The following is a 25175-nucleotide window of genomic DNA, read 5'->3' on the forward strand; positions in this document are numbered from 1 at the left end:
ACCCATTGTATTCTGTACAGGAGAATTTACTCACTGCATGCACAATAATAATCCATTCTGCTATTTGAATGCCAGTAAACAAATGACCGAGTCCTACTGTCTAGGTATTAATTGGGAACATACAAAACTATTTTCCTGAAAAACAGTGATATGCTGCTTATTATATGGAGCATCTTTAAATAATCATGGAATGAAAATAGTTATGAATCCATTTAGCAGATTCATTGCCAAAAATTATCAGCTGTTGGTGAAGGCTCTGCTGAAAGAAATAGCTGTTCAACTGTTTCTCTGGGTCATGTCAGACTGATAAATAAAAGGTTGGTTGAAACATGGCCCTCCCAAGCAGGAGATAGTATCTCACAGTTATCCTTGTGGCCACTGACACTCCTGCTTGCTCTCACGATGCGCTGTGTGTGTTGTTTCTGTGAGCAGGGTTTCTCAATAAGCCTGTTTTACTCTTATCTGTGAAGCAGAGGGGCTGCCTTCCAAGCAGGAGGGCTGTGGCTATTGCAGCGAATACTGCATTCAGAAGCAGTGGCAGGAGGAAACAGCAACGGGTGAAGTTACCAGCACATAAGCCCAGGATGATTACTGTTCTCTCATGTTGATGTTGTATTTGAGCGGGAGTAGGACACTGACTCCCATTTTGCTATTACAGAGGAGAAATAAAGCCGAGCTGAAGAATGAATTAGTAGTTAACACCATGATTGCTCTTAGCTGTTAGCACAAGTTGTAGGAGGGGAGAAAAAAACAGAGAGGGAGGGAAAAAGAAACAACAACCCCCCCCCCCCAAACCCAAACAAAAAAACGTTTAATGCTGCCTAGGGAATACGGTGGAATTTAGAACAGATACCGTTGCGGACTAACAGCATGCCTCATTGCACTTGAGTTGAATCACTGAGAAGCAGCCTCATGTTGTATTGTACCGTTTTTAAGGCTGAAGGAAGAATGGCAAAATAGTAATGGAGTTACGTACAGTATTTCTGCATAAATGGAAAATAATATAAAGGTGGTGGTATGTAATTTGTATTTTATTTTTAAGAAGAATTTAATCCAGGTATGTATCCTCTTTGTATTTTTGTATGTAGTCTACATACATTTTTCTGTTTCCTTTGTTTCCTTTCCTTATTTTCATTCTGAATGTACCTCCTGCTGTTCTAGCTAATGCAATGCATTGATTTGTAATTGATTTGCTTTCTAATGCTATAATGCTGATGAAACTGTCTGGTCTTGTAGACTTAAGAATCAACACTTCATTAGAAAGTGTGGGGGGTTATTTTGTAATGTTGGTAAGTTCACGGTATGAGTACGACAATATAGTATTTGATTTTGCAATGAGTTGGAACATTTTAATTGGTATAAAAAGGTAAATAATTTATATATATGAATACATGGTGAAAATATAGTGTTTTGCTTATATTTGCCGGTACTTTTTCCTAGTCCACAGTAGGATTAGTAATAAATTGAGCTTTACAGATGCTTATGTATTTCTGGGTCTTGATTAATCTTCAAGATGAACACCCTGCAGCGTTCTTTTGAAGAGGCAGCTTGCTTAGAATACATGCTTGATTCTGTTCCTCAGCTAAACCTATGTGTTAGAATACCCTCTCTCATGTACCTCCCCCAATCCACAGCCTAACCCCCCCCCATAGTTATTTAATACTTTTTTTATCATTGCTTTTACGTTCAAGAAGATAACATTAGTGTTTTGCCCTCTGCAATTCCAGAGGCCAAGTAATAGTAGCTGAAACTAATTTCTTACTATGAGATTGATGGTTCATTTTGCTTTAAGAGGGAGAATTATGCAGATATAAAAACTGACTGTATTAATTAACCTCCAACTTTCTGTAGTCACCTGGATCCTATTGCATTTTTTGTCTTATTGTTTTCTTTCAGTTGACTACTGATCATGTATAATAATTGAAAAAGAACATAAAGCTATGTGCCCTTAGGAAAAGGACACTAATAGTTCTGTTAAAATGAGCATGTCTAGGAAAAATTTTTAAAACATTTAAGAAATTAAAAATAAACCTCACCTGAATGTTCAGTAGTCCTGAAATATCTTAAACAATTCTGTTGCATTTCTAATTTGAATGCAGCCCAGTTTAAAGTAAATATTTTTTTAATAACATGTTGATACAAAAAGAGTTAATATCAGTTCCAGCATCTTAATACTGATGTTAACCCTTGGCTGACAGGAACTCTTGTCCCTTAAAAGCATTCATTAGTATAACATTATTTAACTACTTACTGATGTCAAAATAAACTCTGATCATAGTTGTAGTTGTTTTGTAGTTATTTTTCTCAGAGGAGGTGATACACTGCTTGTTTCCTGAATGAAGCTGTTGATTATGTAAATAGATACCTTTATTGTATGAAATACACAACTATGATCTGGCAATTGAAAATGTAAGGTTACTTGACACATTTGAGTGTTCTAAAAATCAGTGCTAATTCTTACCATATAAATCAACATACTGAGAAAATGCTATGCTGTTGAGTTAAAAAGCATTAAAAATGAGAAGGAGTATTTAAGGTTAAAACATCTTTTGTTCATCAGAAATTACTTTTGTAAAGGATATTATGATAGAAAATATGGTTATCTGTCATCTCGTAGACCTTTCGTATAGAAAGAAGTCATAATGTCAGGTAAATGAGTTTTTTTCAGTGGAATTTACACAACCTGAAAAAGAGTTGTATAAAGGTTTTCTGCCACTATACTATTTGTTTGATCCTGCAGTGATGTCAGCACAACATTATCTTAATGACTGTATATTGCTGTGGAAACACTCAGGAAATCATAGGTGAAGTACTGGGTATTCCAGAATATTATCAAGGAGGAAAAGACTGATAGCTCAGAATGTCTCCCAGTTCACTAAAGTACCAAGAAGGACTGAAAATTCCCAATTTTCTTTTGACTGTAGTGTTGTGAAAAATCTGGGAAGAATGAAGTAGTATACAAGATTCTGCCTTGAGACCATTACAGTAAAACAGAAGCTCAGAAGCATAAAAATTCTTTGGCACCTAAGAAGGTTCTTGTACAGGTTTTGTTTTTCTCATCTGTGTCATTCAATTAGGTTAATAGCTCTAAAGCAGAGGTTTTTACTTTCTTGGGGAAATCTTAAGTATCACTCCATAGCTGTCGGTATATCGAAGCAAAGAAAGCAGAAATTTTTTTCGTATAAAATTTCTGCAGCAAAACTAGAACTAAGTTTAATATCTACTGTTCTTATCAATGAACGTCATTTCAGGTGGTTAGCAAGCATGGCTCCTGTGTGTGCCACTCATCCTAATGTATGTCGCTGTCAGCAGTAGTTGTAGTGGTTTGTGCTTCTGGCATTTTTCAAATCTAAATGTCACAGATGGTTGCTACCATTTACTGAATGAAAGACCTTTATAAAAAACTGTCCATTTCATACTATTATGTTCTAAAAATTTAATAGAATTATTAGTTTAACTATATTTTAGAAAATATTTAAAAACTTTTTGTGGTGGAAGAATGGAATCCAGAGGATTCACAAGTAATATTTTGCCCATTGAATGTTGTTCCCTTAATCTAGATGTCTCGTAGAGAATTTCTGCAAGTAGTTTAAAAAAAGACACACGCACACACACCCCCATCCCCAAAGCAACCACACAACAAAACCACAGCTCTCTAACATAATCTGTGTTATATAGAGTGATGTAGTGCACACCCAGTCACAGACTCCATGGCACGGTCTCTGTCCAAAAGAGATCTAATTCAGGGCAGAGAATTGCCCATCCCAAGGCTCAGACCAGTACAATTAGAGGATTAAAGTTCCATACTTTGTAGAAAATGGAGGGATATGTTTTTATTATTATTTATTTTCTGATGGAATTATTATAGAGATTGTTCAAAGTTGCTGGAAAGTTTGAAATGTTAGTATTACATCAAACTTTGAGTGTACACTCGGTATACTGTAAATATGTCTTCTGCATGTGTGCTATACTTTAGTGTAAATTTAAATCACTTGGGCTCTCAGGGTATAATGCTCTGAAGAAAACTATTAAAAACACAGGAAAAAATTAAGGACAGAGCCGAGATTTGGTCAAATGCATGCTGATGCTTTCTATTTTTTAAAGGCATTAAATAGGTTCTGATTATTCTGTACTCTATACAGTAATTTTGTTATCTATTTCTGGTAATCTGACATAATAGCATGCATGTAATAGTCTTGTTCATGCTTAGAAGCTAATATGCCTGGTACTGACTTAGTAATACAATTATCCCCATATTGTTAGCAAATAACTTTTCCCTCTCCAGGTTTTCCATTCCTTTTGTAGCCTGCATTTAAATAAGAATGGACTGTTAAGTGGAGTTATCTCTGAATCTTAGCAGCTTTTGAAGTGAGAGCACTGACTAAAAGTAAGTTTATGTAGGACAGCATATATCATATATACAGCTGCAAAAGGCTGGGGAAAGGACTCTCAGTTTCTATTGCCACCTTCTTTATACATAACAGTCTCTTTTTTTCTTCTTTTCACCTAAAAAGTTGAGGAAACAACTAGAAATATTAAAGAAAAAAAGTTAGTACGTTTAGCCAAGTAACATTCAAGCTGTGTTCCAAATCACCTAAAGTCTCTTAATCCTTCTGTGCATTAACATATTCAACAACACTATACTAAGCTATTTACTACTCTCCAAATGGCGCACACCTTAAATTTAGGAATCTGTTCAATATGTTTTTAACATGTAAATAATAATCTACTATATTTGGCAAATATCTTCCTTTTGGGTAGAGTTCTAGTCAAGGCCACTGTTCTTTAAGGACAAATGGTTCACATAAAATTTTCATATTTGTAATATAAATACCATACTACACATTTGTGTCTAAAGAAACAAAGTGTTCTGAATGTCTTCAACAATTTTATTAGTAGTTCATAAATAATTAATTGGCAACTTCAGCATCACAGTTGCTGTAACAAGACTTTTCAGAGAGAAATGCAAATATTATAAATAGACACGAAGGCGCAAAGAATAGTGTAACCAAAAAGGTAAGAAAAATTATTGCAATACAAAGGTGTTAATTTTCTTAAACTCATGTATTTCTTCAACAGTAATTGAGAAAAAAACATCTTTGATTCTGCAAAAAAAAAAACAAAAAACCCAAAACACTCTTTTCCCAAAGTTTTCATAGCAGTAGGGAAGCAGTGAGGAAAACTTTTCTCTCCAAAATAATTACTCATCCTAGCTAGCTGGAAATTTACATTTTCTTCTAACCTGTCTTGAAGACAATGTGTTTCTGTGTATCACAAAATAGTTTAATTACAAATAAATGTTAAACCACTAGGTTAATTCACTGATACACAAAGTTCTATATATGGTTTCTGTTTCAGATGCTGTTCTAAATCATAATGAGCCAAAGTCAGTCTCAAGCATGTGCTGCTTGCATCTGTTGTTATCCTTAAAATCAATTGTTGTATGCTGAAAGAACAGATAAGTAACAGCTATAAATGACAAGTCTTGCAATGTGACTGTTAAATATTTAGATTGGATTCCATAGTGCATTTGATAAGCATGTGCACAAGCTCTTCAGGACAGTAATAGTCCTTGTAAGTTAAAAAATAAGCAGATTATAGTCTCCTGCAATGGGTTTGAAAAAGCAGTTTGGTGGTTTGTTGTTGGTAACATTTCCCATAAATAGAAAAGCAGCGTTTTTAATGGTGGTTAGATACTTTAATAGCAGGATCCATAAAGAAATATCACCAGATAAACAAGCGGATACAGTGATCTTTCAAAATGGTATTGACAGACATCAGGAATAGCTTTCTAGCCAATCTGCTGGTGAAAAACTGAGGAATTCCTGGAGCAATGAGTAATTATCTAAAAGAGAAAGCAGAACTGCTTTCTCGCAGTTATCCCTGTCTTTGCTAGGGTCTGCAGGCAGGTCATCTGTGTGGCATGTGCAGTGTTGAGTATCACTTTACCTTGAGAAACTCACCAATAACACAGATGAAAAATGTCATTATTTAAGAATATAAGGAGAACTTAAGAAGAATATAAAGGAATTATTCCAAATTAAGTTCTTTTGAATTAGATCTGAGATGATTGTCATTATAATGCTACTGTTACAGTAAACTAACGAAGCAATCTGGAGTATACACAGTTACGCTTGTCTAAAGAAAGGTAGCATCAGTTTTGCCCAGCAGATATACACCAATGGTAAGTACAGTTATGTCAGGATAACCTTATTCCCAGGCAATCATAAGTCTAATAAAAGATCATACTTGAGAAACCTGTAGATCCAAGTTCTAGTTATTTTGTTAGTGATTCTTTATGTTCCTGATGGTAAGAGAACCTCTCAGCCTCAGTTTCTGCTGCTGCAGGGTGGATTGTTTATATTTTGTTTGTCATATGCTATTGATTCATTTCTGTGACGCATTCTGCATATCACAGATAGATGTTGCTGCCTATAAGGCAGTAGTGACTACTTTGGTAGTAATGTAGAGCAGTATTGCTGCAGAAAAAGACTTTGGTTTTGTTTTGTTTTCCCCTACTGTCTTGGTGTTGTGAACACAAACTGTCGTATATTCTTTTTATAGAAGGAGACTGCACTTCAGTGTCATCACCTTCCCTGTCCCCTTCCAATACACACAGGGCCTTTGTAGTCGATTAAGTGTGGAGGTTAAACAAGGCTGTGGTTCTGCCTATATCTTGCTTTTTTGAGGGGACAGCTCTAATGGCGAGGGCTGCTATTCTATGGCTTCATTTACTGGGATCTGAACAGAAGGTCAGCAGTGATCCAGCTATTATTTTTAAATACTGGAATTATTAATTTTAAAATGATTCAATTTTTATTTCTTTGTAAAAATAGAGGGCTGGATTTGATAAAATGAAAAAAAAATTGGAATCTATGAGGGTCTAGTATTCAGACATGTAACTAAAATATACTGCTTGCGTTACTTAAAGCTATCATTCTTAACCCTGCCCACTCTAACCGCCTTCTACCTGACACATTAGTTTTAGGCTTGGGAATAAGATCCTTTGTGCACGATGCTTCCAACTGACAAGTTTTATTTTGACAATTCTTTGTTATCAACATTTTTCTTGAAATCAGTCCAAATTGACTGTTCACTGTCAAGTTGATTGACAGAAGTCTATATTCAGATCTTCTATGGGTAAAATGTTGAAGGAGGTGACATTGTGTCCTTTCTTTACAGAAGGAACCAATTTCTTTTATTTCTAATCTCACAATCCATAAGTTTCCAGTTTCCTGCTCTATAACCATCTAGCGTAGTCTGTATTTTACTGCTGTAACATTTCAACTTGATTCCTTGTGCTTAGAATGGGTTAACTTATTTGTCTTCAACTTTATCATATAAATTGATTTAGATCGATAAACAAGCAAAGTGAAAATAAAAAATGAGGTCATGGTGGTTTACTGGGAGACCTGGTTAAATCAGTGAATGACAACTCCCAGCTCATTCAAATAAGTGACTTAGTCCTATGTGCTTCTCAAAAGACTGTTCCTTATTTCCTGGAGTTTTAACCTACACTGATTTAAAATGGTAAGAACAACCCTATGCAAATCTTTGCAAAAAGAAATGGATGAGACCTGTAGTGACTCCAACTTGATTCCATGTGTAGAGATATACAATTTTCGAAAATGAGTATTTGACAGAGCAATGGTAGGCTGTAAACTGATGAACAGATCACATGACTAATACAGCTGAGATGGACTGGAACTCGCATGAGAGAACATAAATCTGCTCCATTTAGCAGATCTCTGTACAACTTTTCATTTACTGTGGCGTTGTCAGAAAGTGAGTTTACATAAATTGAGTGCTGAATTTACAGCTATTTATAATACTTACAGTTACCTCTGATAAAAGGCATAGGTTAGGCACTGGATAAAACATATATATGGCTGGCTATGAAATCAAGATTCTTCTACAGAGAAGAATTAAATCTTATTTAAAATTAATGGAAATGTTCCAGGTTCCAATTATAACTTCATTATTTCTTGGTATTTTGTAGGCTGAGCCAGCAAATAAACCTTCTAGCTTGTTTATACATTGTTGGTTTGAAGTCTTTTCAATGAGAAGAATGCCTGAGTCATCTGAGTGAAGTTTATATAAGAGGGCACTTAAAAAGCTGTGGTTGTGTGGGCAGAGGAGGCAGGCAGTCACACTTCAACTTCTTGTTCAATAAATGGTTCAATAAACACTCAGTGTAAGAGCTGAATGGTTAACAAGTGTTTCTACATCTGGAAACATCCCTTTGATATTGAAAAGTGCCCCAGGATGGTTCCACCTTCTTCTAATATGTGGATGCAAGGCAGCCTTGGGTCTAGTGAAAGCTTTGTAATAGTCTAAGAAATGCCATTTGCATGGCTTGAAAATTGCATGCAGTCTTGTTGAGCATTCTTTTACTTCCAAACGTTGCTTGCTCTTAATTCACTCTTAATACTCTGATTTCAGACATAAGCCTGGAAGAAAAACAAGTCATGAGCTATGTTGATGTATCTGTGTTGAAAATGTGATTCGTGTTCCACAAGTATTTCACCTTTTATAAAATAACAGGCAGCAACTTTGGGAAGGATGAAGTATGTTGTCTATTCTTGTTCTTCTCGCTCTTGGCCTGCATCTCAATTTTGTTAACACTAGGAAAGAAGTAAGTCCCATTTATATTCCCTGTTCTAAGTAACAGTAACCAACCAGGGGTTTACCAGCTTTTGTTGGCCTCTCTTCAACATACTGAATTTTGCTGCTGCAGTATAAATCAGTAGTTAGTGTTTATTATTGACCACAACATGAGTATTATAGTAAGGTCAGTGAAGACAAACTCTGTAACAAAAAGAGCAGATCTTGAGGTGTGTGAGTGGAACATTATGTTTCACACAGTGCCATACTGTTTTCAGACAAGGACAGTTCATATCCTTTACTCCTCTTAAGACACACAGAGAAAATTTTAACCCTTCATATATCCTGTATCTAAACAAACTTCTTATACTGCCAAAGAATTTTTAGCTGGTTTAGAAACTGAAATGGCCATTTTAAGAGCTGCTACTTTGTTGGATTTTTCTGAGCTATTTGTCTTGGTTTTATTCTGCGGCTATGAGACAGAAAGGTGAATGATATGCTGTACAAAAAAAATACTTTCATATTTTTAAAATGCGTTGACTACATTTCTATGGAGTACAAACTTTTGTTTGATGGTATAGAAGCTTCCAGATGACTCATGAAATCTTTTCTCACTCTTCTGTATTTTAGATCAAATTGCTTTCCCATTGTAATGGCACCGGTTTTTGTCCTGAGACTTGTAAATCATATTTGTTTCTCCCTCTTCCTCTCATTTTGTGTAGAGTGTTTTTTCTGTGACTAGAATGATGTAAAATTTTTTAACCTGGATGAGAATGTTCCATCAATTGTCATTATGATTTTCTGGGTTGGTTTGGGTTTTTTTTTTTTTCCTTCTTTTTAAAGAAGAGAAACCAAGAAGGTACGCCCACTTCAAGTCCTGGCTTACCATAACATGTGTTAAAGTCTGCTATATAATGAAAGCATCTATTTCTCAAATCATAGTCATGTGTATAATTCAGTCTCAATATAGAACAGTACTTCGTGGATGCAGTACTTATTTGTTGCACAGAATCCTGCCTTGCTCCAAAAGTTGAACCAAGAGAGACCTTTCTACTTCTATTTTACTAGCTAGTCACACCTTGTTCCCCTGGGTTTTTTTGACCACTGCTGTATATTATATGGATCTACATTGAAATGTTGTTACTCCGAAAGAAAGCAGACAGGATTAATACCAAATATCTCAATTAAAGTCAGAGAATTAAACCGGACAAAGAAGCCTGTAAATAAGTATAGCTTATTCATTTATGTTGAAAATATTTGCCTATAACAGCTTTTAGCTTTAATTGTTAATTGAAAATTCTGTTCAGACAAATTATGGGGAAAGTATAAATAAATACTTAACTCCTCTGTGTCTCCATTGTAACCCAGTTAAAACAAAATGAGTATTATTGAATGATAAGTTTGTTTGGCAGCCATTGTAATGTCATTCCCTCCTTTTTAGACACTTCAAGAAACCATGTGCAGCAGAGTGAGATTTTTCAAGACATACAAAACACCTTCAGGATTTGGTTTCGGACAAGCAGATGTGTGATTTATTTTTTTTTATTTTTTTTTATTTTTTTCTGTCAAATGCTACCAGTAGCTTATATGTCTACAGTATCTGTTGACGAGATATTTACTGATGACCCTTTTGGAGATACAAATACTTGTTTGGATCAAAGATTGCGTTTTATGGAAACGGCTTAATATAAACTACAACCCATGGTTTCTGCCTTCTTAAAGAGCCTGACCTCATCTTACATAAATAAGATTTGCAAAGGAATGTTCACAAAGAAATCGGGAAATAGTACAAAGAGGAAAGAGAGTTGTCAGAGCAAAAAGGAACAAGACTTAACTCAGATTGGACAAACAAAGAATCCAAAATTTTCAAATACTTTAAAAAGCACTGTTAAAAAAATTGCCAAGTGTCCCTCGGCTCGCAACTTATCAACTGAAGAAGAGGAAAGTAATAGAGAATTTTCACTTTCTCCAACATTCAGTTACAGAGTTGCCATAGCCAATGGACTGCAAAAGCATATTTTGGTAACAAACAGTAATAATGAAGATATAGTTCCAGATCTGTCTTCTAATGATAGTTCATATTCTGAGTCATTAAGCGAGGTAAAAAGTAATAGCAAGAAAAACGAATACTTATCACACACGATGCCTGTGAGACGCAACAGAAAAAGCTTAAGCAGCCTTGCACCATCTGATGGAAGCTCAGATGGAGAACGCACTTTACACACCCTGAAGCTGGGAGCTTTAAGAAAACTAAGGAAATGGAAGAAGAGCCAAGAATGTGTCTCATCAGACTCGGAACTAAGTACATGGAAGAAAACATGGGGCTTAAGAAGTAAATCTCTAGACAGAGCTGGCCGTCACCAGAAATCAAATACTCTTGAACCTGGTTTTAGTTCGACAGGTTGTATTAGTCAAACCCATGATGTTATGGAAATGATCTTTAAAGAGCTTCAGGGTATAAGTCAGATTGAAACAGAACTCTCTGAATTAAGAGGGCATGTTAATGCTCTGAAACAATCAATTGATGAAATTTCTAGTAGCGTAGAAGTTGTACAAAATGAAATTGAACAATTGCGAACTGGATTTGTACAGTCCCGAAGAGAAACTCGGGACATACATGACTACATTAAGCAGATAGGCCACCCAGGAAACAAAGCAAGTCTTAGGTTTCTAAATGTGCCGGAAGAGAGGCTTGAAAGAACTGAAAGCATAGTTTACAAAATATTGATAGATAAAATGGGGTTCTCAGAGGCACAAAGCACTATTAAAATTGAGTTTGCCCAAAGACTGGGGCAACAAAGAGACTGTCCAAATGCAAAGCCACGACCTATTCTTGTTTACTTTGAGTCATCACAACAGAGAGACTTACTTTTAAAAAAGTCATATAAACTTAAGGGAACTGGCATTGGAATTTCTACAGATATATTTTCCCATGAAATGAAAGAAAAAAAAGAAAGAGGACTACCTTCCTCTCAGACATATGAGAGTATGGATATGAAGCTTTTAACTGTGGAGACAAAAACTAAAATGCATGACTGGGAGTCACCTGACAGTGATAAAGACTTGGAATCAGACATAAATAAGAACAGTTATGCAAAGATATCTAAATCAGCACTTCAAATAAAAACAAGCACTACAAAGGGGAGTATTGAGTCCCCAGATACTAAAGACCTTAATAAAACTGCTGACAATAGCACCTGTTCAAACATTAGAAATTACGGGAATCAGTCACCGGAATTTGACAACATGGAAAAGCAATCAAAGACCTATTATTCAGACATGACTCCTCTATGGCATTTACAGAATGATTTTGCAACACCAAAACTTAGCCGTTCTGAGTCAGATTTCTCAAAATTGTGTCAGTCTTACTCTGAGGATTTTTCAGAAAACCAGTATTTTAGCAGAACAAATGGCAGTTCACTATTGTCTTCCTCTGATCGAGAACTTTGGCAGCGAAGGCAAGATGATTCTACAAACTGGTATGGCAGTTCCCAGGAACAGACTTTTGTCCAAGATATGCAACAGTATCCACAGCAAAATGAGGTGGAGAACATAGAAACTGTTGACAGTGGAGTAAGCAATGGAATAATATGTGCATCTGGAGACAGAAGCCACTATGGTGATTCTCAGCTTTCTTTACATGATCTTTCCTCCTGGAAAGACTGGAATCGGTTGCAACAAGGGGCAGATCTGGGCCTGGACTCATCGACACAGGAAGTTTTTGTGTATGATATGAGCAGCCCTTCAGATCAACAGACATCAGATTTTGGAAAGTGCCAGAGTTCTGACCTCCAGTACGATACTGAAAGCTATGATTTTACCCTTGACGGTACTTCTCCATCATGTCCGGGCCTTGATAGCGAATCACAAAGTCAGTGGACTGGTCAATATAATGATTATCAGGAAACAAATTCTATTTCCCCTTATCAGAATCAAAACCGATTGCCTATGATGTACCGAAGTCAGAGTGAACTACCAAGTGATGACTCAGAAGAAACAGCCCCTAAGTCATGGCATAGCCGATTAAGCATAGATCTTTCTGATAAGACTTTCAGCTTTCCTAAATTTGGATCTACACTTCAGCGTGCTAAGTCAGCTTTAGAAGTGGTCTGGAATAAAAGTACCCAAAGTTTAAGTGGGTATGAAGACAGTGGATCATCTTTCATGGGAAGGTTTAGAACTTTATCTCAGTCTACTGCAAATGAATCCAGTACAACACTTGATTCTGATGTTTACGCCGAGCCTTATTGCTACAAAGCGGACTATGAGGAAGACTTAATTGAACCACCTGGTGAGAATGAAACAGACTATGTAGAAGTAATGGAACAAGTACTTGCTAAACTGGAAAACAGAACTAATAGTAGTGAAACTAGTGAGCAGGTCCAAGAATATGAACTGGGGCAGCCTTCGTATGAAACTCCGTATGCAATACTACCAGAGGAGCAATATGACGCACAGTTTGATGGTGTGGTCAGTGAAGCGATATTGGAGGTTGAAAGTGACATAGCTGCTGACATAGAAGTAAGGGAAGATGAAAATCAGAATGTCCCAGAGATGCTTGCTGAAATGCCAAAGAAAAAAAGAATCCGACCTTCATTTAAGGAAGCTGCTTTAAAAGCATACAGGAAACAAATGAGTGATCTGGAAGAGAAAATCCTTGCTGGAGGTAATAGTATCTTAATGTCATCTTTTAAGTAAAACATTGTTCTTACTGTACTTAGATGTTAATTTCTGTGTGGTACTTGATCTGCTTCCATTCAATTTGGTGACAAAAAATCTGCTTTTGTCTGGTTTTGTTTATAGGGTGAAATAGTTCCGTGGAAGCCAAAAGGTTAACATTTTACAAGTTTGTGTTGAGGGAATTTCTTAATATGTTTAATCAAACGTGGTTTTTAAGCACTTGTATTGCTTTGAGTTTCAGTAATTTGAAAATTAAATTTCACAAGTTTTAAATCTTATAATAAGAACTACTGTACTGTACAAATACAGTACACTGTAATTGATTTTCTTATAGCTTTATAAATGTACTTTACAAGAGTAATCCAGAGTGTTCAGGTATTACAGTGCATTAACAGTTTTCAAGGTATGGTTTGTTCTGTATTCATACTGATGAGCCGCGTTCTGCATCCTGTGTGCAGCCTGTAACTTGTGAGAGTGCAAGTCTGAATTGACTTGAATTCTGTCCTTAGTCATACTCCCAGTAAGCCCTCAAACAAGTAGTCAGTCCCCAAAAAAAGGGAAGAGAAGGGTGTGGAGGAAAGAAAATGTTAATAGTAGCATCTGTGTATGAAGAGGTGGTAGAAAGGAACTTAAACCATAGAAGGTGCTGACACAGATTTATTCATGATCTTTATCTTCCATGTTAACAGACTTTAAAGCAGATAGTCATATACATAACTTTAATACCTCTAGTAATTAATGGAGATTTTCAATATTAACATACATTGTAATGCTAATGTTAAAATATTGCATGTGCTGCATTTAATTGGGAGCACCTAATTACCATTGTCACCTTGACTGAATCTTTGCTTTCTTTATCTACCTTGAAAAAATTATAATCTGATACATTAATTTTAAAAATGAAGAATTGTGCCTTTAGCCAGTGTCTTTAGTAATAATAAGCATCCAAAGCTTGAGCTACTATAAATTTTCTTTTGTACACAACTACTTATATATTAAACGTATAGTCAAGTTCAAAGTATGTTACATAGCAATTGCATATTGCTGACATGAAAGTTTATTTTTAAAGTCTATTTTTTACATTTAAAATAATATTAGATTATAGATTAGCATTTTGCAGATATTTTTCTGAAGTACTGTATTAGACACTAGATAGTGTATGTGTGAAGAAACAGGTAGCAATAGCTAGTATTTTCATGACTTTTCCCATGTCTTTGTGAGGCATGGGAGAGGGGCACCACAGTCATTTGACATAGTCATCATTGTACGAATAGGAATATAAAGGTCTGAGAACCTGTTAAATAGAGCACACAGGGAAGACCCCAAATAGTGAAACTTAAATTGGTTCCACTATTTAAAGTCTGTGCTTTTGTGTATATTACTAGATAACATAGCCCATTGTAACATCAAAGTTAGTTCTCATTTTCTATCTCATGTGATCCGTTCTATCAATTAAATGTATTTGTTCTTTTTTAAACCCAGCAGGTTAAAGACCTCTTTCAGTCTCTTGGTCTATTGACATTTTTTTCTTCTGAATTACTGAAGCATTTCTAGTACTATATTTACAGAGAAGCCAACTGACACCAAAGCCAGTTTATGGAAGTGTGTTATTGTGTGTGGTCTATGGGACATCAAGCGTTTGCATGGTTATAAGACATCGTACTAGGACTTCCGTTTTTGTTTCTACTGAAATAAAGGTGAAGGGAATACAGCAAGAGGTTAAAGGGAATTTACAGATGTACTGCTATGACAACACTACTTCTCAGATTATTCTGAAAACAGTGTGCATTGCCTCTTGAGTAGCAGTTGTGTTTTCTCTTTGTACTTAGTTTTCCACACCAAAAGAGAGGACATGTTTCAGTCAGGGATTCTGACTCAGCAGTCACAAACTGGTTTGTTGCAAATGTATCTTCAAGTCCTGTAGCATACGTGGCAATACTTATTAACAGAACAGTGTTTCATTTTTTGTATCTAATGGATTAATATGATATTTTACCTTTTAATGTCTGCAGAACTTTCAAGATCTGATTCCTAGCTGAGTTAGTCTACTCAAAGAATGTGTTAGCTGAAAAACTGCTGCAGACTGACATGCAGTATTACTGTAGCCAAATCTTTCTTGATTTTACTTTCAGTGAGCTAGAAGACTGATACTATAGAAAGTATATTTACAAATAATGGAGTCCATAGATGAAATCTTAGTTCTTGCAGATATTTGGACATGGTCCCAATTAATCTGCTGTAGGTGACCCTGCCTGAACAGGGTTGTTAGATAAGATGGCCTCCAGAGGTCCCTTCCAGCCACAAGTGTTCTGTGATAAGGAAATACATTCTTTTAATACTTTGTATGCAGTCTTTGAAGAATGAAGTTGTCTTAATGTCAGTTTGTCCTCTAAGACAAAATATGCTTAACTTCTATTTATTACTTGAATTGCACGTCAATTTTGATTTAGTATAGGAAAAAACATTTTGTAAATCAGTTCTTAAAGGAGTTCTATAAAACACAAAAAATGTACAGTTTGTAGCCTCTCAGTTTTCACAGCCTGCCCCCTCTTCTTTACCTGCGGATTCACGAATGTCCAATTTATTACTTAAGCAAATAGTAGTATGGAGTATTATACCTTCCTTTTAATATTTACACAGGCAGTAATAACTTTAAAGCAGAGTGACTAATAGCTGATCTAGGGTTTAAATTACTTTTATGGTTTTGTTTGATTTTTTAACTCTCTTACACCTTTAACTCATTCATAGTCAACTTCTGATTTCTTATTTGGGGATGGAAAAATACTAGTTGCAGATCAGGTTTGTTGAATTGATCGTTACATAACCAAAATATAACCTGTTGTTTAATGAGTTGTTTCATCTCTCCATGTAGGCAGGAGCAGGTAGATAGCAATCTGGCCAACCAGAGATATAGCTAGATAATACGCTAGTGTTATTTCTCCAATTTATTACAAATGAAAAGTTTAGAGTCCTATTATTTTCATTCTGGTAACATTTGAGGTAAGGTCATTGAAACTTTGGTACATAAATAATTTATTAGTGTACAAGATCCCTGTCGAATAGTCCTATTCTTTGGCTCTACCTGGAGAGAAAAAATACACTATGAGCTGATTGCTCATGTATTATTTATTACAGTGTGTTTTTGGAGATATACTGGAGTGAAAGTAATAGGGTATATGGATGAGAGGAGGCATTAGTGGTACATAAGTAATTCTTGGATTTGAAGTTCCATAAGGACGTAGAGGAATTGTGATGATGCATGTATATTAATGGAAGGATTGATGGCTCTTTAGAAAAATATCAAAGAAATGCTAGCAAGTGGTTTTTTTCTTTGCACACTGTAATCTAGAACAACTCTTACCCTTTTGTTTATTGTTCCAGTCCTCACTTGTTATTTTTAGCTTCCTTTTTCTCTAGTGGCTTCTTTCCTTCCATGCCTATCTTGTTGTCTTTGACTTAGAATAAGCATCATTCTCTCTCCTGATGAAACTCGCTCTGGATAAACTTCCAGAGTTTCATGCAGTATTCTGAATTGCTTTTAATAATAATATAGTCTTATTGTATGAATGGTAGTTTACAAGCAATAGCTTCTTGAGCTAGTTGATAAAGATCTTACTGATCATTTGGTGATTGGTTAGCTTTTAAAAAGCCTTTGGTCTGAAATTTCTGCCACAGAGTAACCTGTAGATTGTTTATGGTATCAGGATGGGTGAACTCATCATACTGTATACATACATACAGGTGCAAAAGAAATTCTTTACTGTGGGGGTGGTGAGATGCTGGAACAGGTTGCCCAGAGCAGCTGTGGATGCCCCATCCCTGGATGTGTTCAAGGCCAGGCTGGATGGGGCTGTGAGCAACCTGGTCTAGTGGAAAATGTCCTTGCCTGTGGCAGGGGAGTGGAACTAAGAAGATCTTTAAGGTCCTTTCCAACCCAAACCATTCTGTGATTTTTATGAAGTCAGATTACAGGGGCCAGAGATGGGGGTTGCCTCTTTAACAGTCGATAAAAGCGGGTTTTCTATTGTTTGACAGGAAGGACTTGCATTACATCTAGTAGTGTGTGACTGAAGAACAGAACTTAAAGTATCAGTATAGTACAGCCTTATTTTGTGCGTGCCTGAAGGAGGAAGTGTGATGCTAACATTTGAAACTAAAAGAATCAGTAATGTATTACTGCACTCCCCTTGCAGTGTGGTCATTTCCTTCCACATTAAGCAAAGCTGTCAGCAAAATAAGTATATTACTAATGCATATTTCAAACTCTGTCTATTCAAACTTGCCTCTTTTGAAACAAGTATATATTTTCTTATTTTGACAGCTTTTCTAGCCTTTTTGTAATAACTGTTTGCTGGAACTGCCTGAGTCAGCTGCGTTTTCCCAAAGGATATAGGCTTTAGAAGTTAATCTAACCCTGTCTTGTGGTACTCGGACTTTTGTTTCCTTTATGTCTTACCTCCACCATGTTTCTTTTTAATGCACCTGTGTAGGTGCACAGTTACTAGTAACTAATAGCTATAGCTAGTAGCATTGTACCAGTTTTGTTGTGGGAATATAATTTTTTGGAGTTGCACTTCATATGATAGGTGCTGTGGCCCAGATGAAAATCAAGTGCTCTGGTATTATTTAATAAATAATTCAGTCATTTTATAGCCATTCAGGTGGAAACAGGATAAATAAAAACATTACCTTGGTCACAGCAATTGCCTGCTTGGTGGTGGTGAGACTGATGGGGAAATAAGAAACCTGTTAGAAAGATAAATTGCTTTTAAATATTGAAGAGTTCTCCTACATCTAATTTACATTGGTTGTGTTAGGAAGTGGACTTTCAGGGAGAACCATTGTTTGTAGAAAGAGAAATGAAAAGTAGACATATATCCCATCTTATTTCTTAATTGCTTGAGGTAAGTATGTTGACTGATTAAAATATAGTGAATTGGTTTTGGGTTTGCAGGTGTTTTTCCTTAAAAGTAAAGTTCCTTCTCAGGCTGCTGGTGCAGTTTGGGTGAGGAAAGGATGTCTAGTCAGATGGCAGAATTCTAGTTTAGTGTATAAAATACTACAGCAATTATTAAAAATAGAACATGTATATTAACAGGTCAATCTGGCATAATACATGCAAATTCCTTCATTGGCAGTAGTAACAGCTAATGCCAGTCAGTCTTGTTCATACCATAGTATAAAAGAGGTTGTTGGTGACAGTCATCTTTTTCCCCTTTTTTATCAATCTGCTGTTGTCATAACAAAAGTATGTTTGTCTTGTGGGGAATTCTTTGAAATCTGTAAGACCTCCACTGTTACCATTACCACTTTATTTCTTCAAGTATTTTGTTGTTAAAAAATTCTGAATACAAACTTCAGTTTATACTTATCCTTTGGTGAAAAATGGTTTTGGGGCACTATTGAAAGTTTAGACATAGATATTGAAAGCTGTCTTGAACTAATGCAGCTTTAAGTTGATATCATTTTTACCTGCGTTATATGGCTTTAGGTGTACTGCACTGTAAACACTCATCAGAACGCCCCACTGGAAGGCTTAAAGCAAAGTTGTGGGTACACTGTGTTTCCTTTCAGTTTAGCATCACTTTGTACAAAATAATGAAACTTTTTTTAAAAAAAAATATTATCTCTTTCAGATGCTAACCTGCGCTAAATGGCATTTCCCATCTTTCTAATCTCAGGTATAATCTAATGGGAAAAAGTTAATGGATGAGTATACAGCAATTAGTCTTTGCGTAACTGTGAAAGAATAGCCCAGAAAGGAACACTTCTAGTTAATAGAAGTTAACAGTAATACCAAGCTCCAAAATTTTCTTCTCTGCTTCAAAATATAGAAACCACAGTATTTAATATAGAAGGTGTTTGTACTCTACCATATCCCTAACAGTTTGTTATTGTTTTTTTCTAATGTGGAGTGACAGAAGAATGCATTAATATAGGAGCTGATTGTGTGTTTTGTGTGGCTGATATAGTTGATCTGCAATGTTTAAAAAAAATATATATTCATCTAATGTATGAGGTATAGAGAGCTGGATTTGAGGACATAATACTTTTCATATTTGAATCATCTATTGCTCTTTTCTTCATATGTAAATATTGTAAACAGATAGATTATAGAGACTTTTCATCAGTGTAAATTCTATTCCATATTCACATCAGAAGACGGTGCCAATGGAACAGACATGTTGTATAAACAAGCTGGGGAAAAAGTGGATACCCTTACTATACACTTGAATATGTATGTGGTACTGAGGAAACAAGATTTATTGCAAGATAAGGCATCTGTTTTGGTGCTGCATTGGGCATGACAATGAACTCAATGAACTACAGAATGTAATAATCCAGTTTTTCCAACTGTCTGTTGGTTTGTTGGTTTTTTTTTTGGTGGGGGTGGGGGCAGGTAAGAAGCTGAAGTGGCAGGAAACTAATGATGTGGGTAGGAATTGATAAATACAATATATTCCTGCATTCAACTATCTTAGCTAAAATTCTAGAAAATCCTTTTTCTTTTATATATATTGTGAGTGTGTGCGCACTCTGGAAATCTTCCAGTAATATTACAGAAAATAAAAGTGTCCTAAATAGTTATTAACTGCTCCATCAGTTCAGTCAAGATGTTGCAGATGAACTAAATATAACGATTTGACAGAGTCCTTGCTTCGTGTATGCTTCTTTCATGCACGCAAGAGTATATGCGGGTTTTTTTCTTGCCACTGGTTTCACTCTGGAGTCAGGCCTAAGTCTTTATACTCTTCTGTTCCCACTTCTTTTCTACCCTTTGATGGGGAAAATGGATATCAGTGATTTTAAGACAGTAAATGGCAGTCTGTTCAGCTCAAGATTAGTAGAAGTGTAGAAAGATTGCCTTAGAAAAATTATGCAAAGAAACCTAATCAGTCAGTGATAAAGGTGATACATCCATCTTTTGTCTGTGGAAGTGAGTAGTTATATTCACCATCTGCTCTAAAGTTAGGACATCATAAAAGGATGAATTTGCTGCTACTACATGTTCAGTCCATCAAAAGAGGGATTACAGTAAGGAAGATTATATTGAGAGTAATGATCATAATCTTAGAGACTAACCATCCAAATAAACCCAAACCCTTATTAACAAGAAGTTACGGATTTTTTCCCAAGGTCTGTTAAAAAAATAATCCATGTTTTAGAAACCGTAAGTGAAAGAATTCTTTAAAAAATGGTTTAGTATGGCTTTCAGAAAACATAATAGTGTTCTTATAGTTGATTGTGTTTAAATTCTGTAGTTGCAGGCTTCTGTTTATCAGAAAATCTTAGGTTGTAATACTGCGTCTCTGAAAAAAGGATCGTAACAAAATAAATTGAAGATCAACAGTTTAATTTAGCATAGTAACTCCTACTGAATCAGTGTGCATTACATCAGGAAAATGTGTGTCACGTATACACTTGCATAACCATCTGGGAATAAAAAAAAATCAACTATTGTGATCAGATGCCCTTTTGCTGGAATAGCTATACCTATTCTTTGACCATAAGAACCTTCAAAACCCCACCCCCCTACCTTCTTAATCAGTAAGGTTTAGCAGAAGTCATCCATATTTTGGCTGTTTATTAAAAACAAACAAACAAAACCCCAAAACAAACCACCCCAAACCACTTCTGTTTAGAAAATTACTTCCTTTTTTAAGAAAAGTAATTAATTACAACTGCTAGTTTTCTTCATAAAAGAAGAAAGTACTAGTCTACTCCTTACAAGAACAGGAGACTATTCAACACTATTTTCACTGAGTTTAGAATTAATGTAGATTGATTAATACTCATGCAGTTTGCCTGCCATTTTTGTGCTTAAACAGATGTAAAATAAATTTGCTAGTTCTGAGAGAAACCAGAGCGGGAATGTTAGTTCCAAGGACTGACTTACACTGGTTCTGCTGTGGAAATGAACACAAACCAATATTTTATCACCAAGATTAAGAAATATTTTCTATTTTCATTTGTAAAACATTTAAGCTTTTCCTTTAGATCATTGCATTTTAGAAGCAGAAATAACTCTGCATCATTTTGTAATGCAGCTTCAGGATAAAAGGAAACTTGTTAAAGCAGCTGGCTGAAAAAATACCTAGATACGCATTTAAAAAATGTAGTAACAAAGAAAACACGAGTTCATAAATATGTTCAAATCTTCCTCTGATCTATTAGGGAAGTAGAATATGACAGTGAAGTGTAAAACTAAAGAGATTCCCTCTTTTGCTGCTAAAGCAAGCTTCTGACTGCTTTCATGGGACTGGTGCCAGACTTTCTCTTCATGCACATTTTTCAGGTGATCAATGGAGCACCTACACAGGTGTCTCCCTGGGACTTTAAATGGGAGAAAATATCTGAAATCTCTCCAGTTCCTGCTGATGCAAAATTATTGTTTACAGTGATGAAACTTTGTCAACCGTGAGATTTGTCTCCTTGATCAGTAGAGAGTATCCTTAAGACAGCTTGCATGATCAGACATTTTGGTAAACCTGAAAACAAAGGCAGGATTGATTGATACATACATAAATTCTAGCAAAACAGAGATTCATACATACAGATGCCCACACTCTTACATTGTTTAATACATACCATTTTTGTAAGACAGTTTTCTTCTGCACTTGTCTGATGTAAAACTTACTCCACTGAAAATTTAGTAATTTTCAGTTAAAACCTATGTAAAGAGAGGGTTTTCCAGATAGCCCATGCCTTCTAATTGTGCTGCTGATAGAGCTGTTTAACAACATCCTTGATGCTATGATAAAGAATATGTTATAAAAAGATACAGGTTGACTTGAAAAAAAAGAAAACACTGCGGAACACAGAAAAGCCTGTAATGTGTTGTCACTAAACAAGTAGTGGTAAAGAGCAAGCTGCTGACTGATATGCTGGTAGTTTCTCTGGAGTTGGCTACTGAAACTAGTTGGGCTTGTTTAGGTTACATTAGAGTCTGAGAGATGTGATGTGGCAAAACATCTTTCTGACTCTGATTTTTCTCCTTGAGAAATTGAGTTTCTTGATCAGAGGTGAAACAGCAGCGGGTAATTTGTCACTGCCAGCACAGATACACAAACTATGTGTAGGTGTAGGTATCATCAGGGTAATTGCAGCCTCACCAAAGGAATTCCTGTCCATCAGCTACATATATACCAAGATGGAAAAAGGAGAGACATGATGAACTTACCGAGTGTAAAATAAACCAGAAGAGAAGAATATGTATAAAATTAATGAGTAAGAACTTAAGCAGTTTTTAATCTTAACCTGTAGGTCTTCCTGTTCCATTTAGCATGAACAGACTAGAGCTAATGCTTCTCTGCCTCCATGAGGCAGGGAAAATACTGCAAACGAAGTAGTGAAATTTTGTTTGGGAACTTTAAAAGCCATGTTTGTTGAAATTTTTATAAAAAAATCAAAGCAGAGGACAAAGAGACATACCTTTTCCCATTAACTATAAAAAGAGATTGTGGAATCAAAAGGATTTATGCATACCCGTGAGGCAGAAAAATCCAATAGAACCCAAACTTGTGCTTTGAATTCCAGTGTACCAGTCTGTAGCTCTTAACATCTGTGAGTCTCATTGGTTTATGCCTAATTATTCCAACATTACTTTCAAGCAGAGCTGAAACAGTGTGTAATTTGATCTTGTTTCTACCTGCAGCATAAAAGCTAACAGTGGGAAAAATAAATACTTTTAAAATGTTTTGTTAAGGTCAGTCTCCTTTTTGAGAATTATCTTAAGACTTTTTTGAGGTGCTTCAGTTAAAAGGTGATTAATTACAGAACACAGTGTGCTGAGCTTTACAGTATTCATGACATGAATGCTACCTGTATATTTTGTAATTGTGACTAAGCATATGTTCTTGCCTGTTTTTTTGTTTTTGATTTTTGACATCTAATATGTAACCAACGTCATTAGCCATGGAGAAAAGGAAAGCATTACTCTGTTCTACTCTAATGCATTTGAATCACTGTCACCACCTTCCTCCTCAGTTTAGTCTCTCAATAAGACAAAAAACCCCAAATCCTTTCAGTCTGTCCTCACAGATTATTTTGTGAACCTCTGCTTGCTCTGGCTTTTATCATCCTCTTGCTATTCAATTTGCTTACTTTTAGCGTGATTCCAAAAACTGGAAAAACAACTTCAGCTGAAGTTAACAGGTGCTTATAGAGCTGACTGTCTCACATGACACATACTAATACTTTCCAGAATGACAGTAGCCTTTTTGGCACTAATATTACATCAACCATCAACAATTATTTCAATTTCAGATATGCTATATGCCTTGTACTGCTGTCTAATCACTTTTTTGCCTTTTTCCTTTTCTGTTCCAAACATAGAAACAGTTTTTACAGTAATGCTGAGGCAGGAAAGTGAGTTCAATAATATGTGAAGAACATTCTGAAATCTAACTCCATCCTTTCAAGTGTTGCCAATCCATCCCAGATTAGTGTCTTCTGCAGACTCTATGAAATTCTCTACATCTAGCTTGGTGAGAACATTGGCTAAAATAGACCTGTACGATATTGGTTGATACCCAACACGATACTTCCGTCAAAAGAATTACTCCCAAATACTGCAATACAACTGTACAGTATTTTCTACCAATTTCACCTCTACTATATTTAACTTGCTTACATAGGGAATGTCAGGAAAAACAAATTTCAAAAATCATATTAGTGTTGTGGTATTTAATGTCTTTTTCTTCTCTCGTATCAGTTAAGCCGCTTTGCTTATTGATAGAAGAAAATCTGATTTCTTTGTCTTATCTCAGTAAACAACATTGGCTGATGTCAACTTATTATTCTGTATGTGATTATACATTGACTCATTTTTTCTTTCACTACTGTAAGTCTTGAAATTAGTCTGGCTTATCTCAATTTTTTAGTCTCCTAGTTTGAGTTTTTTGAAGATAGTTTTTAAATTGTTTGAGACTATTTTAGATAGTTCCTTAAATATTGGCTAGGAAGTGGATGCAACTCCACAGGAGACGAAACAACTTCATAACAACAGCAGCTATAAATGTCATAGCCTGTGACATATGTGACTGTTCCCCAGATGTTACGTTCTGCTCCTTTGTTCTTGATCTTAGGTGTATATATTGTCTTGGTCTTTAACAGTAGGATGTTTATATAATTTATAGGGTTGCCACCATTAGCATTTTATTTTACAGCAGGGATACTCTTTTGAAGCAGATCTCTCAGTCTTCCGAATTCACCACATTTACTTTGACCACTGGAATGCCTGAGTGTGATCTAGGTATTTTACTGATGCAGACTAGCCAGATGTTGCTCTCCACAATCACCCCTGACATGCTCAGCAACTAATGGGCTTTCAGTACACAGGACATGAAGTAAATACCCCCAAAACCTTTGTGGTGTGGACACTTGTGTCTTCGGCACCAACTGTTTTGGCCTTCTGCTCTGCTCTTATGACACTAAATTATTTGCTGTTGCACACATATTGTTTGTTGGCCAAGGTGGCCATCAGCTTGCTGCTGTGTCCCAGGCAGGCATTTAACATTCCTGTCCTACTGTCACTTCCGTCTATGCTGTTACCACAAACCAACTTGTATGTCTCGGTGAAATCCTCATATTCGGTGTGAGTGCCAAGGAACATGCTTTTGTTTGTTAGGCCTGAGGGACTACTCTCACAGCTGGTGTCAAACCAAGTGGTTGTTTGTTTGGATTTTTTTTTGGAAGAAGCGCAGTGGGACTTCAGCTGGCAAGTAAGACCATGATATAATGGTCCAAGTCAAATATTTTGTGGCGATGTTGACTGTGTGGAATGGAAAGGCTTGCCATAATCAAATATCTGTTTGCTTTCATAGGCTACAATTAATTACTTGGTTGTATTTACAGTCATAATTTGTATCAAAAGAGATAAAAATATGTCC

General features: G+C 35.8%; 1 protein-coding gene across 5 annotated transcripts in view; it reads left to right on the plus strand.

The window, feature by feature from the left end:
* Positions 1-25175, plus strand: part of UNC13C (unc-13 homolog C) — a 233908-nt gene that overhangs the window by 45316 nt on the left and 163417 nt on the right. For 2 of the 5 annotated variants that reach the window (XM_040601366.1, XM_040601367.1), the window contains exons 1-2: positions 461-1057; positions 10046-13270. The exons of 1 other annotated variant lie outside the window; for it this stretch is intronic. In XM_040601366.1, the coding sequence (XP_040457300.1) occupies positions 10306-13270 (2965 nt within the window). In that variant the 5' untranslated portion in view covers positions 461-1057; positions 10046-10305. Of the gene's footprint in view, positions 1-460; positions 1058-10045; positions 13271-25175 lie in introns of those variants that run through there. 2 more of the 5 variants (XM_040601368.1, XM_040601369.1) reach the window with 1 other exon arrangement.

Source organism: Falco naumanni, chromosome 7, assembly GCF_017639655.2.
Source record: "Falco naumanni isolate bFalNau1 chromosome 7, bFalNau1.pat, whole genome shotgun sequence".
Classification (NCBI taxonomy): domain Eukaryota; kingdom Metazoa; phylum Chordata; class Aves; order Falconiformes; family Falconidae; genus Falco; species Falco naumanni.